The following is a 17,904-nucleotide window of genomic DNA, read 5'->3' on the forward strand; positions in this document are numbered from 1 at the left end:
TATTCGAGTAATGAGATCGTAATTTTTAATTCTCAGCATGAGTCAGCCGCATAAAATGATTCATTTCATCGAATTTACAAGGTTCCAGCAATTCCTCAGATCCAGCTCACAGGGATCTAGATTTTTCTGGGCGTAACGTTCCTAAGGTCGATGAGCGAACCTCATAAGCATCCCGATGAAGATTTTCATTCCGCGAAATCGCTTTCCCGGATTTTCTGGGCACAAAAGCACCGCGTAGGTTTTTTTTACGGCCCATCAAGTCGAAAATCCCCACGGGGCGAGCAACAGGTGGAGGAAAACTCTGAGAGGGTGGAAAATCGACGTGCCTGTAGCACGTGGAAAACCGGTGTGTTAGTTATCGAAACTGCCTTCCCCGCCCGTCATATAGGACAGTTCTGTTCGCGTTTGACCGTTATTTGCTGGCTGCTTTCACGAAAGCGCGATACGGAAAAGTGAAAAGCGCAATTTTCGAATTTTCCGGCGTTTACAGGTGCGTCAGTTGACTTTTGTTTGTGTTTACGGCCGGTTTTGGGATGGTTGCGGTAAGTTAGATTTTTTTAATAACTACGAGGAATATTTATTCATTTATTTTCGTTTCCGACTGAAAGGAAATGCATTTTCCCGATTAACAACGAAAAAATGAAAAGTGGGGAAAATTATAACTGAAGTTTTTCACCTAGGAAAATTTAAATGTATACATTCCCATAAAACGTTTAGTCTTCAAATGTAGTTTTTTTGTATTACATTTCGTTTGGCCACTTTGTATGAATCAAGCCTAATTTTCGCTTGAAATTAAATTAAAATTAAATGAGAGAACTAAACTATTTTTTACAAAGAATCACCCCCTTAATGTCCCAAATTTTCTGTTGAAATCTCTAAACTTTTCGGCAGCATCTATTAGGAAAAACCAATCTAGAATTTATTTAATTTTCCACAAAAATTTCAACACCTATTTACTATTATTTCCCTTAATCATTCACCCACAATTGTTTTAAAAAATACCCAGGAATTAATTCGCCTATTAATGTTGAAGAATGGAATTATTTTAATTTTCTTTCATTTATTTTTATGAGTTTTTATAGATCGGACATTACACAGAATGAGTTGTACATTAGGAAATAAGTTCCATTCAATTCATTGAAATTATTTTTCTATTTCAGAACTTCATTCGTTCGGAATTTAATGTATTCTCCAGAATATCCAGATAATTTACTATTTATTGAATGAATTTTCCAACTAATCAATTAAAGTATCTACTAGCAACTTCAAATTACCCATAACAGAAATTATCATCTTCAATAAACACTGAGGGAAATCAAGTAAAATTTTCCATTAGATTTATTAGGTTTTTTCAGAATTTTTCACAAATCCAGGATAACAAGAAGTAAGTTCTAACAACTTTCCAATTTTGTGATCCCCTTATATTAATTTTCAATAAATTAACAGCTATCCACATTTCACATCAAGTGATACATATCAAAAGTAATGCGTCAAATTTTCTCCTTGTTACATTTTTTATAATTGTTCAATTGGGTGGTTTTCTATTTGTATGTAGCTTCACAAGATATTCAATAACATGTATTATTTAACCACATGTTAAGGTATCATCTTCATATAGGCAGTGGTAAATTCATCGTTTTTAAAGGCCACCCTAACTTTTTGTGTAGTAATCGACGAAAGGTGAAAGAAAGAATCAATTACATCTTCATCTATTTCTGTACTTGTGATGTACATTTCTGACGAGCCATTTCTAGTAGAGCACCCAACATACACTTACGCGCGAAATTTGAATTTTGTTTGGTTTTCCTCACTTTCGCAGTTTTCCAGGCAACTTTTTCTTATTTGTTCTTCCGTAGGAACTTTCCACAAGGTATAAGGAAGGTTTCAGAAAAAAAATGAATAGAATCGGTTCAGCAGTTTTTGCGTAATTCGATTACAACAAAAAACAAAGTACCGCTTTTATTTATAAAGATAATTCATCATATCAATCAATGAGGAGTGTATCATTGAACCTTACTGAAAGTTACCAACTCATTAGGTGCAAACATTTTTCTGCCACAAAAAAATTGCCATTTGAAGAAACTATCCATCAAAATTTTTCTACTGAAAATAATGTAATAAGTATACTATTGTAGGGAGAGTGTATACAGCAGGTTTTTCTATTGGTAACACCATTAGAACAACAAAACAAGTTGGCAAAAATCTGATGGTTATACCGCGAAAAGATAACAGAATAAAAGTACCTCATTATCAGTGAAACAATGGTCCCACTGTATCAGTCCGCCTGTATTTAGTTGGGATTATACTCAACAAAGCTCTACCTAACAATCCCACCCATCAGGCATCGATGACAAAAACAGATTGCATAATTACTAGTTCATAATTATGATTATGTACCAAATATCAATGATATCCAGTTGTCATTTTCGGCGAAGACAAGCAGATTACTCACATCCGAGCCTACACTTTTTCGTATCCTATTATCGTCAGTTATCAGCTTTTGCTCGTAGGGTAGAGGCAGTAACTTAATCCTAGCCGTTCGTCAAAATTGCTAGGCTGATGGGTGGATACAACTTGAAAAGCGCGTGTTTTTTTTGTTGAACATCGCATTGCCTCGGCTTACAGTGATATATGTAAGGGATACACAGTTGTTTAAGGTTTTAACGTTATTGATGCATGAATATGCATCCCTTTCAAAGCTCGGATGGCATAGATAGTGTTGTTTGAAAGATGCCAACGATATTTCCTCAACAAAGCACATTTTAGTGAAAATAACTAAAGCTTAACTTCCTACACCCTTCTTTTCAATAGTTGGAGAGCCCACGATGCTTAATCGGGATTTATTCGAGCGTTGTGTGGACCAACTGGATTTCGAAGATATAAGATGGTGGAGGGTAAAGAAGGTTCTATGATGTATGCACTCTCAGCAGTGGAGGAAGCGTTTGCTGGTTTTAAAAGATGTAAAAAAAATCATAGCAATCGTGTTGCTCTGACGAGGTCAAATGAGACCGAAACCATGGTCAGAATCTGCTCTTGCTTCGGTGGAAAGTTCTCCATTTAGTTGTCGTGACGATGGCAAATTGGCTAGTTCAATTCAGATCGTAACACTTGTTGATATTCATATCGGCTTGTGGTATGCATCTGATTTATTCTTATTCTTGTATTCAGTGTGTCACTGTTAAAGCGATTCTCCATTTTTATATTTGCTCTTCTCGGCAAAAATGATTTGATAGTTTTATTATACAGGACGAGTCTCTGAATTGTTCAAATACTTTGACAGTAAATTCTTGAGGTCAAATACTCACTCTGTACAAATTACTAAATACTTTGGTCAGAAGTGAAATATTTCTTTCAATGTAAAAGCACATAATTTTGTCAAAGACTCACCCTGTATATTTAAATTCATGCTCAAGATGTGCACCATTGAATTCAAAAGTTGACGTGTGCCAGTGTTTTTTATAATGTTCTAACATAAGGAAACGAAGAATGTATTCCATGAGTGGTTTCCACTCTGTATATCATGCAGACTAACCGGTCGCAACTAGGACAAGTGGGACATCATTCCACGTATCCCACAGGAGGCGAACATCAATTGCGATGTTATCGAATCATATGTTTAGTGAAGTTCATCAAACCGATCAGGGAATAATTTACTAGATCATTTAATCTTAGCGTATAGCAAATATGTAGGGCGATATTAGGGCAATGTTCGATTGATCTGAGAATGAATGCGGTTAGTCTATCGCTGAAGCCTTTGATACACACGTAGATTTTTTTCAATCGGGACTCTTAAGGGATGAACGGGATTACGAATTTGATTGGATGTTTTGATCACTTTAATGGACGGTTTTAGAAACTGTATTAATCATAAATTTAAATGCGTTCGGTAAACCCCCTAAACGGATTGAATTAAAAAAAAAATTATTTCACATTCGTACAGCTACGGTTTGTTTTGAAATGAAATTCTATCGATTTGACCTGTGGATACCTGTTTCATTCTATGACGAAACCATTGCTCTGGATCACACATGAATAATTGATGTTATAATTTATACAGATACTGAAACTATTCTGCCTCAATATCTTTGATTTATAGTGGGGAAACGTTAAATTATATCACATTGAATATTCCAATTGGAAACGTTTTACCACGAATGTGACCATCATTTTCGTCATTTACTGCTTATGAAAAGTGGCCTTAACATTATATTCTTTCAAGGGATGATGTTCAAATTAGTTTTTCTCACGAACCCAACTACCCTAATTTCAATATATTGCTTCATAATATCGAAATAATATCCGAATATAGTTTCGAATCCCTTCTCGTCCAAAGTTCGCTCACTATCGAGGGAAACCAATTCAATTACCCGAACAGTTAAGTAGGGAAAACCGTTGAAGCGATACTAAAAGTCTTAGAAACTTTTCTCTCCGCTGTCGCAACAATTTTTATGATTGGAAATTGCATCGGAGAGGAAAAAATTCACCTGGAATTGTTTCAATCTCCCGAAGATTTCACGGAAATAGAACCTTTTCAGTTAATGGAACGCACCACCCATCCCCGCAATCTGCAACGAATTAGGGGGCTTTATTGGCATTGGAGATGGTCGGGACAGAAAATTCAACATTCTGCATGAAAAATCTGCTTCGCACGATAATACCTGGTGATTCTATCATTTTCTACGTCTGAAAATACCACACAGCGAAAGAATATTTGAAATATGTTCAGTTTTATGTCTTATAACCCATTCATTAGTGAACGTTACCCGGTTATACTTCGGATCGAATGTTATCGATTCATGAAAATCGACAAATATACGAAATTAATGGGCATAGCCAATCAATATCACTCAAAGAATCAACAGAAATAATATTTCGTCGAGAAATAGTATATGTTGACCATGGTTTAGGTCTTATTTGACCTTCTCATAGCAACACAACAAAAATAGAAAGACTTGATGACCCTTTATTCGATATTAATAGTCGATACGGTGTTTGAATAAACCGTAGTGCCATCTGACAGTAAACGAGGTACAAATCAAATCCTTTTTCCAACTCTCAGACTAAAGATGGCAGCATGTATCCAGTTGGGGCAAATTCTGAAGGCGTTATCCTTTTCAGGGTTTCTGATGGTGTTTTATTTTCTCTTTGAACGTTTTGTGGGAATTATTTATTCCACGAGATATGAATTAATTTAATATCCCTCTAGACCGAGGTAGCATTGAAATTTTTCATGTAATCACGATAAACCACGACTTGAAAGTAAGTGTTCCAAACCTCTCGAGTCCTCATTGCTTCTCACAAAGCCCTAGTCGAAATGGTAATGAGAACAGACAGCTTAAGATGTAAGGATCAAAGTAGGCTGATAAAATTTCCGACTGGCTTTTCACTCCCTTATTTCTGGGGAAACGCGACCAGAGATGAATTTAATATTAATAATTCTCCACCGAATCAAGAAGTAGAGGATGGCGAATCCATTCTTTTACAGAAGCGAAGTAGAACATGTGTTCGATCCAACTGAATTCATCGAGATATTTCAAAAAACCGTGGAACCGTGTCGAAAGAATTTTAATTTTGCCATTTAACGCATACAGGGTGTTTCAACAGTGACGGATTAATTCTTCAACAGTAAAATCTTTGAATTTTTTTTTCAACGTGGAATCATTGAGGTGAAATGAGACAACGCTTTGACGACGTAATCAAACTATAATTCGAAAATTTTACTGCCCCTGTATATTTTCGACAAAACGTCCTGTCCTGTCCCCATCGAACGATTCATGAACTCTCAATGGTACTTCTCGTGGAAGTTACAGCGTCATGAGTGGCAAACACTCATCGAATCATCCCTTTCGGAATCAACAGGCAAGTTCTGTGTTTGACAGTTCGATTTTTTCGTACGTCATCGGACGGACATACACTGCACCGTCCCCGTCGTTAACAGGTTTATTATTCTGTCGTTTCTTCTTTCTTCGGCCCTTTGTCTATGGTTAGAAGAAAGGATGGTAGAGGGAAAAATGTCGCTCTTTGAGTATAACACAGCCAAACTTGAAAATCGAGTCGAAACTTTTCATTCGTCGTGGTTTGTAACATCGTCGAGAATTCCTTTATTTGGGTATAATAGAATCCGAGATTAGAATGCTAAATTTCGAGCTATAATAGTCGAAAAGTTTCCAAGAAGTAAAGTTCGATATTATGAATTATAGATGTCCCACAGTGGGTGGCTTATTAGACGTTTACGAAGAACTGATCATGGGATATTTCTGAAAATTTGGGTACTACGTTATTTCATAACGATCCCTATCCATTATAACTTTTTTCGATTCTCTATCCCCACCTGATACTTTCGGATATATCTGATAATACAGGCTGAATATCCGGTTGGATACAACGCTACACTGCCCAGATGAGAGGACAATGATGCCGAAACTGGTCTACAGTTGCGTTAAGAGTTTCAAACATCTCTGGGATCGTCCATGACTAGCTTTTATCATTGGTACTTGGAGGAGTACCGCGTACTCCATTTTTACCGTATTTTTTCAACTGAAATGACCTATTTTCATTTCCTGAAACATAATGATAAAGGTATGGTTCTGCTTCTGCCCAGATTACAGGAGAATTGAGGAAAAACGCTGGGATCTGTGTGTTTTGAAACCTCCACTTAGGAAATACTTTACAAACAGGGATTAGAATAGTGTTTGGGGTGCTGCAGCACTAATTTCTCTCTTACCTTAGTCCGTTACTGCTCATTGGTGAATTAAAACTTGTGTTATGACAAGAAATCGATTAAATTTCTCAATTAAACCAGCAGTCATTTGGCGGTTCCTTCAAAATTATTCTCCCTCCTTCATACCACTCGAATTAAGACCTCCCAAAACTGCCTATTCTACTGAATGGCGATCAGAATTGTTCAACCATGTCGGCTCCCCAAAAGTTAAACTCAATTTTCGATCCAGTTCGGATGGATCTGTTGAAGAACCGCGTGATGGAATAGAAATATACCATTAATATGCGAAATTCGATGGGATTTCTAGCGATGCTCCAACTTCTCGACATTTCCAATTACAATTAAACATAAATGAATGAGTCCAAACCTGCTGGGAGGTTTCTTGTTAGTTGTTCGGAATGAGAACGAAGAACGAAGTGATTCAGACAACGGAAGACGTTAAAATATTGGCAAAATCGAGAAGCACAGCGTTCGAGATATGATTTTAGAGATATGATTATTTTCAGAGCTTGGTTCTGAGGATGTATGAGCAGTATTTATATCCCCACCCAGCTTGGTGACATAGCTGGCGTTGGGCGTTGGTTTCACAGTCGCCTTATCGTTGACTGGTAGCCGAGCGCTATATACTATAGTCTCTTCTTTTCCCTTGATTTAATATCGGCTTAAAACTCTTGATGGCTTGGGAACTCATCGTCGAATATTGGAAATAATGTCTGTTCTGTTCCTCCATTGTCAATCAATCAGATATTTCGTCCCAAATTTAAATTGCTTGGATGGTTTTCTCAAAAATTCAGAAATTGTGTTTACTGCGATTGATCACAATAAGTTTAACGATTTAATCCCTTGAATGAAAAGAGATATTCAACTTTACATAAATTCTAACATGGGATTCTTAGTTATCAAGATATATCCAGTATTTTATATTTTAATCGTTTCTCTTTTCAAATTGAATGGCAAATATAACTTGACCAAATTCTCACGAAAACGTTATACCTTCATATTATACATAAATTATATTGATCGTCTTTGCTGTCGATGCCGATATAAGAGTCCATTAACTATGGACCACTAAAGGGCCCCTGGAAATAAGGAATGTTTTCGGTTAAGTGATATATACCCCATATTTGTTTACCTACTGAAAACCCCACATGAAGTCGTATGCTCTCTATTGAAATGCTTGCACTGAAATGATTCAACAGGATTTTGCTATTATGTATTTTTTGAAGGGATAAAATCATATTAAACATTCCTGTTGATGTTAAATGGGTAAAATGAATATGTAAATGTAATGAACTTAATAAAATCATCATCCAACATCTCAAAAAATTTCTAGCTCTCTTTTGATGAAACTTAAGACAGATTTTAGGATTTTCACAAGAATGATTTTTGAACCACGACGTTTCTCTATCACAATAGCATCTTCAGATGGGTAAAAGTAAACTTCTCTCTTCTATCAACCTTCAACTACCTGAAGATGCTATTGTGATAGCGAAACTCATTTTTTCATCAATCCTATCTCTTGTGATAATGAACACAAGGCGATTACAAACTTACGTCAGATCTGAAATGATCTTCACTCAGTTGAAGTTTCAGAAATTAATTCTTGAAAATATTTGATAACTGAGTTAGTTTCTCTGAGAGCAAGTACTTCTCATAAATTATTAACTTTCAAATCTGAAAAAAATGGTAAATGAATGAACTCCCTGCTTTTTTTTCTATTCATGATATAATAAAACCCGATCTTACGTAAGGGATTGAACACAATACAATGAAACTCATAACTTTTTTTCCAGTGGTATTGAGACGCTCCCATAGCTCATTATCGATGTATACTTAAGTCGATTGAATCCATGAGGTTCTGTTACGTCCATTCTTCTCCGCTTCTTTGCCATCTTAAAATATGAATATGTTCCATATTCAACTCCCAAACTGATCAGTATTTGTCTTCGATATACGGGTATATTTGTTCAATACCGATTGGAGATCTGGTCTATATTTATATTCAATTGGGAACCCAGAATATATACTGCTCAACAATTGAGTAGGGTCATATATTAATTTCTCTTTATTGGTATTTCAAGCTGTTATTATTATTGGAAATGAGGTGAGATCTCTTCGAAATAGTCTTTGCACAATGTTGGATAAAATACAGTATTTTACTCTCATATTATGGCATATGTGGTGGACGATGTGAATTCCTTCAAACTGACGATGTTTCATCGTCTTTTCAGTACAGTTTCAATCGTATTATAATCCAGAAAGTCCATTTCAATAACGAAAAGCTAATAAAACATCGCAATAAGTTCATAACATGCTGCTCATAAAGTTAATAATTTTCTGCTCGTGTTCTACGAAGTTGTTTGTAAATATTTGTACGAGAGGGAAAACCCATTGTTTGAGTAGATTGAATATGGACAGAGAGTCCTCGCGGGCGTTACTGCAATAAGAATATTCGTGTTATTTTGACTTTGCAATGGTCAGTTTTGTTCATCATATATGCCTCTAGCCTGCTGGATACGATGATGATGATTTTTTTCATTAAAACTATCCGAGCTACATACGAGGACTATCGTGAATCAATGGAGTGTAAAAAAACTTGTAACCAATGCGAATTTTCATGGAAAATCCTCCTCAATTTCTTGAGAATATCGTGGTATGTACTGAGAAGCTGTTATAAAGTTATCATAGTTTGGATCTTTTGTCCAAATCTTTGAATAAAACTTTCTTGTGAGGTTACCAGTCTTCACTATTCTCCACCGAGAAATGAACGTTTAGTTATAAAAAATAGGAGGCCAATCATTTGAAAATGTCCCAGTTAAGTTATTTTTCTTCTTACTGAAGTTTAATCCAATTACATTTCTGTGAAAACTTATTATCCTCTCTATAACAGCGTGCAACAAGTGTGACCTGATGTTATCCAATGACTAGCCAGCCAACAATGGCCCTTATGCATCTGGGTAAATGCTCAGTAACTCTGGCATTGGGCAACGCTGTATTCCCGTTCATTCAATTGTTGAGAATCGAAATTAATGAGTTTACTAAAAGCTTATTAAAATATTATTCCAATTAGGCCTGAAATGTAGCTGCAACGAATATCATCCTCTCTAATTCTAACATAGTTGGTGAAACGTTACAGGCATTATCATTGGGGGCGCTGCTTTGGCTCTTTATGCCTAGGACGTGGCGATGAGTACAGGGTGGTTGGAATCGGATATTAAATAATCATCCTACAGCCAATAGTCATGATGCAAATGGAAAAAGAGTGCAAATTGACAGTTGATGTGCAGCATATTTCATTTTTTCGTCGGCCTCACCTGTTTGCTGGCCTCGGCTACGTCCCCGTAGTTTCCAATCACCTCAGCTCTGGAGAAGTGTTACTGATATCTATCACTATCCATTCTTGATCATGATTAACACTAATACTCAAACCAAAAAAGATTTTTAGACATTTTTCCATCGATTTATCGTGTTTCTCGCTTGTTTCAGATGTGGATTTTCCTGGCGTTCATATGGAGTATAGTTTTCGTCAGTAGTAAGCCAGCAAGATCTTTAGATCGTCATCGCTGGGTAGAGAACACCGCCAGAGAAGAAATGTTAGGGCCCTACTATGAAAATAAACCAGAAAAATACGGAATATTCTTACCAGAGGGCATGCAGAAGTCGATGTCAAGTAAGGAAAAGTTTTTGGAACCAGAAAATTTTGCTCACGAAAAGAACCATTTTATTTTGATAATCCAAGACGTTTTTTAGCAATCACACGGTATTTTCGGAGAGTGCGAACTTCTGGTCTTGCCTATACAAGTGTTGCATCCATTATTTCTTCAAATTAATATGGCAACTGAATATGTAATTCGTAAACAACAAAAATATCACCATAATAGAGGCTTTAGCAAGTGTAGAATTGTTGTAAATTGGGTTCTTAACGAAAAACTACAATGTCAAATTTAGGTATCGCAAACTATCGCCTATTGAAGATGATCAAGATGGCAACGCCTTGAAGTACAATGCATTTTTAACATTTGTTGACGCCTGATAAGACTGTGAACAACTAGTCCAGCAAGTCCAAGTTACTTTTCACTTGAAATCATTAAAATTTCAATTATTTTGTTGTTGAAGTTGAAGGGTACTTTTATGTGGCGCTTGTGTAGTGTTTTAAAGGACAAATTCGGTTGAAATCATGCAGTCGGATTCGTTCAACTTTTAACCTTAATCGAATTTCCACGCTTCCATCGAAAACGTTCCTATGGAAATCATGGGCAGTGGTTTAATATATGTGCCAGAATATGGCAGTGACCGAATTTTATCCTATCGACGTAGAGCAAGGCTGACAATAACATAAATGAATTTTAGCAGTCCAAATGATGCTGCTCTCTTTGGAAATACACATCGGGAATTTTTATGAATCGTTTTCAACATTTAGCGTTGGCGTAGGTGATATTTCTCATTTGGAAAGAAGGAAATGAATGTTCTAACTTAATTGATTCAGACCCGTTTGCACCAAACGCACTTGGTGTTAAGTAACCCTTAAAATGAACCCTTAACTTAAATTACGTTGCACCAACTGTTAAGTGACATTTGAATGGCTAAAGCTAGCCTTTAATTCAAGCGCTCTTGTAATGACCACTTAGGTATTTAAGGCCGGGATTCTAACCTAAAATAATTTGTTGAACTGGCTGCAGAACTTCCCATTTTTGATGGATTTTGAAAATTTAATGAATTCATTACTGAAAACCAAGCCTTTACTTTTGCCTTTATTGTAATGCCATCAGTCTTTTTTAATTTTCAATTTGGTGTCACAAATCATACTACAGTTAGCAACAAACTCTTTTCTTCTGTTGAGAAGTTGAGTGCCCTTCGTAAATTACCACCACTTGTTTGGCAATCATTCACCGTATTCGTACTAACAAGGGCAATGCGGACATTTTCTTCATGTTCCTCTTCAACATTAGTAAAACAAATTCACACAAGACCTTACAAAGAAAGTGTTGTACTTATATAAACTCAGGTACCTTTTATTTGACAATCATTATCATGATCAATGTTAATGCTTATTCAACAACAAAAGTTGTTACTCTTTGATAATATTATAATAATATCCTTGACACCGACTGACAGGACAATAAAGTTAGTTTAATGAAATGACAACGATCATCGGCAACCGGCCAACCAATGAAATGGCTTAATTGGACTAGGATGAAGTTGCACCAAAATAAAAAACTGAAATATCACTAGATATAAAAACTTAAGGGCCCCTTACTTAAGATTCTGTTAAGCCACAGTCGTGCAACTGGGAATAAAATTAAGCGTCCCTTAACTTTAAACGAGGCTTAGCTAAGTACTCCTTTTAAGGGGGATTGGTGCAAACGGGCCTAAATTTTTCTACTGGAAGATTTGAATTTGCTGCCATTTGTGTCCCTTAGATCGTCATTGATGCAAATTTCGACCACAGGATCAGGAAAGCCATGAATGCCACTCTTCCCATGGGTTTTTCCATGAATCACCCTATGTGTATGTCCTTTAATATTCAATGAAGCTCAAAAAATAGCAATCTGAAGACCAAAAACACTATTTTCCATTCAACACGATTCTCTCGTTGATTCTGGGACTCCCTTCAGGAGATCAAGATAAAAAAGAAAATATCCAATAAAAAATCCCGGAAAATAAATACTCCACCCAATAAATCACAGCCTCCTATTCTATACCGACTTGTAGAATTCGATTCCAGCAGAATCATCTCACGCTGTTTGTCTCGACCTAATATTATCGGTTCAAGTATCCCTTTGATCGCAGGTCCCATCTGAAAGTTGACTCGACAAAGGACCTGTCGTGGTCCTGGAGGTGCAGAAGCGGAAGAGATCAGGTCCGTATTGGGCAATTTTGAACAGGATTCACCCGAAGCGCGAGACGGATCTCTCTCTCGAAGCTGCATGGCTTTTGTTTCATTTATTTGCCTTTGGAATCGAAAACGACGGGAAAATCATAGGGTCTGAAGACTGAAGATTGAAGAAAACAAGGTTATTGTTGATGAACTCGAAACTGACTTAATTCTTAAGCTTTAAGGTCCCCTCTAGTTGATCCATGGCCCTGCGATGTCCAAAGCCTACTGTTGGCTGAGTATACTCTTCCATAGTGAAGCAGATGTTTTTTGTCACATCTGATGGTCTCCCTCTTTGATGTCGAGATCAACTACTACCTAGTGGGAAAGCTTTGCGTGAGCTGGACCCCAATATATTCATTCATTCATTGCTGAATCTCTTTACCGAGAATAAATCTACAAAAAGACTAAAAAACCGGACTATCTGTGCGATCAAACATATAACTTCTTAGGGCTACTTGCGACTGTGTGCCCTCCTGTGACTGAAGAGACTCAACCGTGACCTACAGATCCTTCCACACTCCGGGCATGGATAGTCACCAACCAGATCTGGCCGCCGCTGTATTCTTCTCGAGTCTTCATTATAACTGCGGACCAAAGACCTCCACTGTGATCTGTTTTATGCTAGTTGTTCCCAGTTATGATTGGCATTAACTGATTTCAGGGATTGATGCAGTGTATCCTTAAACCGCTTATACTGGCCTCCTGGTTTCCGAGCTCCCTCTGTGAATTTGCCATACAGAGCTATTTTGGGGAGTCTAGTGTCTTGTATCCTCAGAATGTGGCCGCTCCATCTAAGTCGGGCCCTCGTAACTTGAGTCTCAATTGTTATACAACTCGTGCGCTGCAACACTTCTACATTTGAAACCTTGTGGAACCATCTGATGTGCATTATTTGTCTTAGATGACGTTGTTGCGTTTGTTCAAGCTGTTTAATGTGTCGCCCATAGGGCGTCCAGCTTTCGCTTCCGTAAAGAAGCGTTGGGAGGACGACTGCTTTTTAAACAGCTGTCTTGGTCTTCAGATTGAGGTCGTGATTTTGAAACACTCTGTCCTTTAGCTTCCAGAATGCCGAATTGATACGGTTGTGTATTTCCGTGTCCAGGTTAGCCCTAGTATTCATGAAGCTTCCCAAGTATTTGAACTGCTCGACCTGTTCCAGAGCTTCATCCTCCAGGCTGATATCTGTTTGAAGGTTTTCTGGCGGACTTACCAGGATTTTGGTTTTGTCAATGTTGAGTCTAAGGCCTAAAGCTTCATATATATGTTTATAGGTGTCCAACATTATCTGTAGGTCCTCTGGGCTGCTAGCGATAAGCTTCTGGATCCGCCCCTGGACGTAATTGAAGCTGAAAGATGGGTGAAGTGTAGGACCGTGGTCTATCGTTATTGTCCCACTCGTTGAGGATGATAACCGAGAGCTTAGTTCGATTCCTCGGAGAGATTATTGGTGGTTTAATGTTGCATCCTGCCTTGCTTCCACGCGTGGCTCTGAACCGCGGACGAAAAGTCTGAGGGCAAATAACGGAACCCGTATAAAAATAGGGAAAATGCGATAAAAATAACCTTGTTATGTCCCACAAAACCTGGACGTATTTCATCCAGTTTTATGGGCTCGTTGATGCATAACTCTCTGGCCCTGGAACTAATAAAGAGTCAACATGTGACACTTGGATATCAGCAGGAAGAGGAATTTATTCGTACGTCTTTGGGGATGGAATTGTGACCACAAGAATAGGCTTCAATCCACTAAACTACACCTGAACTTCCTGTTATAAAATGCGCCAAATGATCAACATATCGTTAACTTCATTGAGAGATAAACGACTCGTATTTCCAAAAAGATGGAATCAATTAAATGATCGTCAAAACCGAACGGCTGCATCTAGCTCCATAAAATCTTCAGATTTTTAACTAGAAGAGTTGATCTTTCAGAATATGTATCACATTTCCATCTACGGTTAGTTTTATTGAGAGAAAAATTACTCTAACGGTGACTATCGAAAAATTTCCATAACGATGGAATCAATTGAATACAGTGTCAGATATTAGGAATTTTGGTATGGAAGTATAGGTTTTCGAACACGCTGAATCCCTTGCGACCATTTTGGAAAGCCTATATCCCTTCGTTTAGATTTTTATCTTGGAAATGGCATTTTTCAAAAATTGCAATTTTCAATCTGCGATATCTCCTGTTATATTCGTCTGATCCAATTGGGATTTCCGGTTATATAATCAGCGTTTCCTAGGCTTCCACCCTAGCACAAAAACTCGATTTCGAAAATCTCGATTTTTCAGGTCAAAAATGAGCAAGGGGTTAGACCCCCCTAAAATGACCTATTTGCTACTCTGTCTGAAAATCGGGATGTTCCATTACTTTCCTAAGATATGGAGTGCACAGAATTTGTTCCGAAGATTCTGGAAAACCAAACAGTTGACGCTTTAATAGAGAATTGCACTCCAGAGAGCTCTTCGAAGTCAACTCGAAAATGAAGAGTGGAAAAACAAAAAAAATTATTTTCTCCTAAACAGGGCCAGATATTTGAAATTTTGGTATGAAATTATAGGTTTTCGAACACGCTGAATCTATTGCGAGCATTTTGGAAAGCCTTTCTCCCTTCGTTTAGATTTTCACCTTGCAAATAGCATTTTTCAAAAATTGCAATTTTTAATCTGCGATATCTCCTGTTATATTCGTCTGATCCAATTGGTATTTCCGGTTCTATAATCAGCGTTGCCTAGGCTTCCACCCCAGCACAAAAACTTGATTTTGAAAATCTCGATTTGTTGGGTTAAAAATGAGAAAGGGTTTAGACCCCCCAAAAATGACCTATTTGGTACTCTATCTGAAAATCAGGATGTTCTATTACTGTCATAGGATATGGAGTGCATAGAATCTGTTCTGCAGATTCTAGAAAACCAAACAGTTGATGATTCAATAGAGAATTGCACTCCAGAGAGCTCTTCAAAGTCAACTCGAAAATGAAAAGTGGAAAAACAAAAAAAAATATTTCCTCCTAAACTGGGCCTGATATTTGAAATTTTTGTATGAAAATGTAGGTTTTCCAACACGCTGAATCTTTTGCAAGCAATTTCGAAAACGTATCTCCCTTTGTTTAGATTTTCATCTTGTAAATGGCATTTTTCAAAAATTGCAATTTTCAATCTGCGATATCTCCTGTTATATTCGTCTGATCCAATTGGGATTTCCGGTTATATAATCAGCGTTGCCCAGGCTTCCACCCTAGCACAAAAACTCGATTTCGAAAATCTCGATTTTTTTAGGTCAAAAATGAGCAAGGGGTTAGACCCCCCTAAAATGACCTATTTGCTACTTTGTCTGAAAATCAGGATGTTCCATCACTATCCTAGGATATGGAGTACATAGAATTTGTTCCGAAGATTCTGGAAAACCAAACAGTTGACGCTTCTATAGAGAATTGCAGTCCAGAGAGCTCTTCGAAGTCAACTCGAAAATGAAAAGTGGAAAAACAAAAAAAATTATTTTCTCCTAAACTGGGCCGGATATTTGAAATTTTGGTATGAAAATGTAGGTTTTCGAACACGCTGAATCTATTGCGAGTAATTTCGAAAGCCTGTCTCTTTTCGTTTAGATTTTTATCTTGTAAATGGCATTTTTCAAAAATTGCAAATTTCACTTGAGCATCCGTCAAGACCAAACATTCGCGCCCAGATGGTTGAAATTCTCGATTTTATTACTAGAAGAGTTGCTCTTTCAGAATATGTATCACATTTCCATCTACGGTTAGTTTTATTGAGAAAAACATTACTCTATTGGTGACTATCGAAAAATTTCCAAAAAGATGGAATTTTCAGATTTATTACCTCAATTTTCAAAGTGTACAGGAAGCTGTCCTAATATTCCTTACTTTGTTCCAGACGTTGATCTTGATGACATTATTTTTCAACAACCCTCACAAAAAAGAGCCCTGACCATGTTTGGAAGATGGGGACCAATCAATGAATTAGGTAAAGAAAGATCTTCTATACGGAGTACTGATAGGCTTCACTCATCGACTGGAAGAAAAATGGGGCAACCTTTCAGATGGGGTTAATGAAGAGGTAGCCAATGATAGAACTAAACACGATACTGCTAGTAACTGATGTGTACTGTACACTTTTTTCAAACCGGAACATTACAAGCCCAACAACTTAATTTGAGGAATTCTGGTAAAATAATCGAAAGAACACTTTTCTGATACGGATTTTCTGACGAAGAATGAGTCGAAATTGAATTTTTGAGATTTGGAACAAAATCGAACACTTCAGAATGTACAGGGTGTTTGTGACTTGATGGGAAAGTTTTTCAAGTTGACTTTTCATCGAGAAATCTTCGCATAACCAAATAAAGCTTCAACAAGGCATTTTCTTGTTCAGCTAACGTGTATTATGAATGAAAATATAAGGCTTGTTCGTTGAGTGGTTCAAAACGGTTGAGAACTGTACAGAGCAAGCGCAAATGGATTTTCGTCCATCTAAAATGGAATTGCGCTTGCTCTGTACAGTTCACAACCGTTGTGAACCACTCTACGAACAAACCTATAGCAACAAAACTGAAATACTGTCATGATTACCCCATTGATTTTTCTGGAGTCAGAATCACCCCTCAAGATCTTTCTTATTAATTCAGAGACGCCTTGTAGGTAATTTCATATACCATCGTTGTTTTGTGAATAGTTGATTTTAATAAAACCTCCAAACTTGACAGCCTATCCATTCTAAAGAAAGGAAAAAGCTTTTACCTCAGTTATTCTTGAACGGTAACATAACAATACGAGTAAAACACAATTTTATTCCCTATTTAATACACACATCCATGAAGCAGTCTGTTCAAATGGCTTTTTAATGCGGAAACTGGTCGGCCTTATCATATCTGGAAGAATTTTTTACGTCAAAGGGAAGATTCTACCTAGGGTTCCTCTCTGAAGAAGACTGATGGTTAATAAGACTTAATCCAGCTTTTACCCCAGCATCACAAGATAGTTGAACGTGGAAAAACTCAATTTATCATTTTCCACAGGAGGAATTTCAATCTTTAGTTGAAATTGAAAACAGGCGTAGGTAGGCTGTCAAATGCAAATTGAAACTGAAAAATGAACTCATGGGTAAATTCTGGAGTAGAGTCATGAAAAATATGTATATTTTTAAGCGCGAATGGAACAGTAACAGATAATCGATAGTGACAAACGTAAAAATGAAATAAGTGAAGTGTTCAGTTGTTCAGTGGAATAAATACTGTATTTTCTTCTGAAAGAAAATTCTGTCCACTTGTATAAATCGTATACTA

At 37.0% G+C, this 17,904-nt stretch overlaps 1 protein-coding gene across 1 annotated transcript; it reads left to right on the top strand.

Moving 5' to 3' along the window:
• The first annotated feature begins 256 nt into the window (after positions 1 to 256).
• On the top strand, positions 257 to 17,089 carry LOC123319025. Its single transcript, XM_044905829.1, has 3 exons — positions 257 to 542; positions 10,208 to 10,391; positions 16,497 to 17,089. Exons 1-3 carry the CDS (start codon positions 534 to 536, stop codon positions 16,670 to 16,672), a joined length of 369 nt encoding a protein of 122 aa, XP_044761764.1. The 5' UTR covers positions 257 to 533; the 3' UTR covers positions 16,673 to 17,089.
• The last annotated feature ends 815 nt before the right edge of the window (positions 17,090 to 17,904 follow it).

This window comes from Coccinella septempunctata, chromosome 8, assembly GCF_907165205.1.
Source record: "Coccinella septempunctata chromosome 8, icCocSept1.1, whole genome shotgun sequence".
Lineage (NCBI taxonomy): Eukaryota > Metazoa > Arthropoda > Insecta > Coleoptera > Coccinellidae > Coccinella > Coccinella septempunctata.

Bases quoted from the DNA above. Each gene is read 5' to 3' on its own strand.
- LOC123319025 (XM_044905829.1), top strand. The intron at 10,392-16,496 runs GTAAGGAAAAGT...ACTTTGTTCCAG, and splicing joins CATGCAGAAGTCGATGTCAA to ACGTTGATCTTGATGACATT.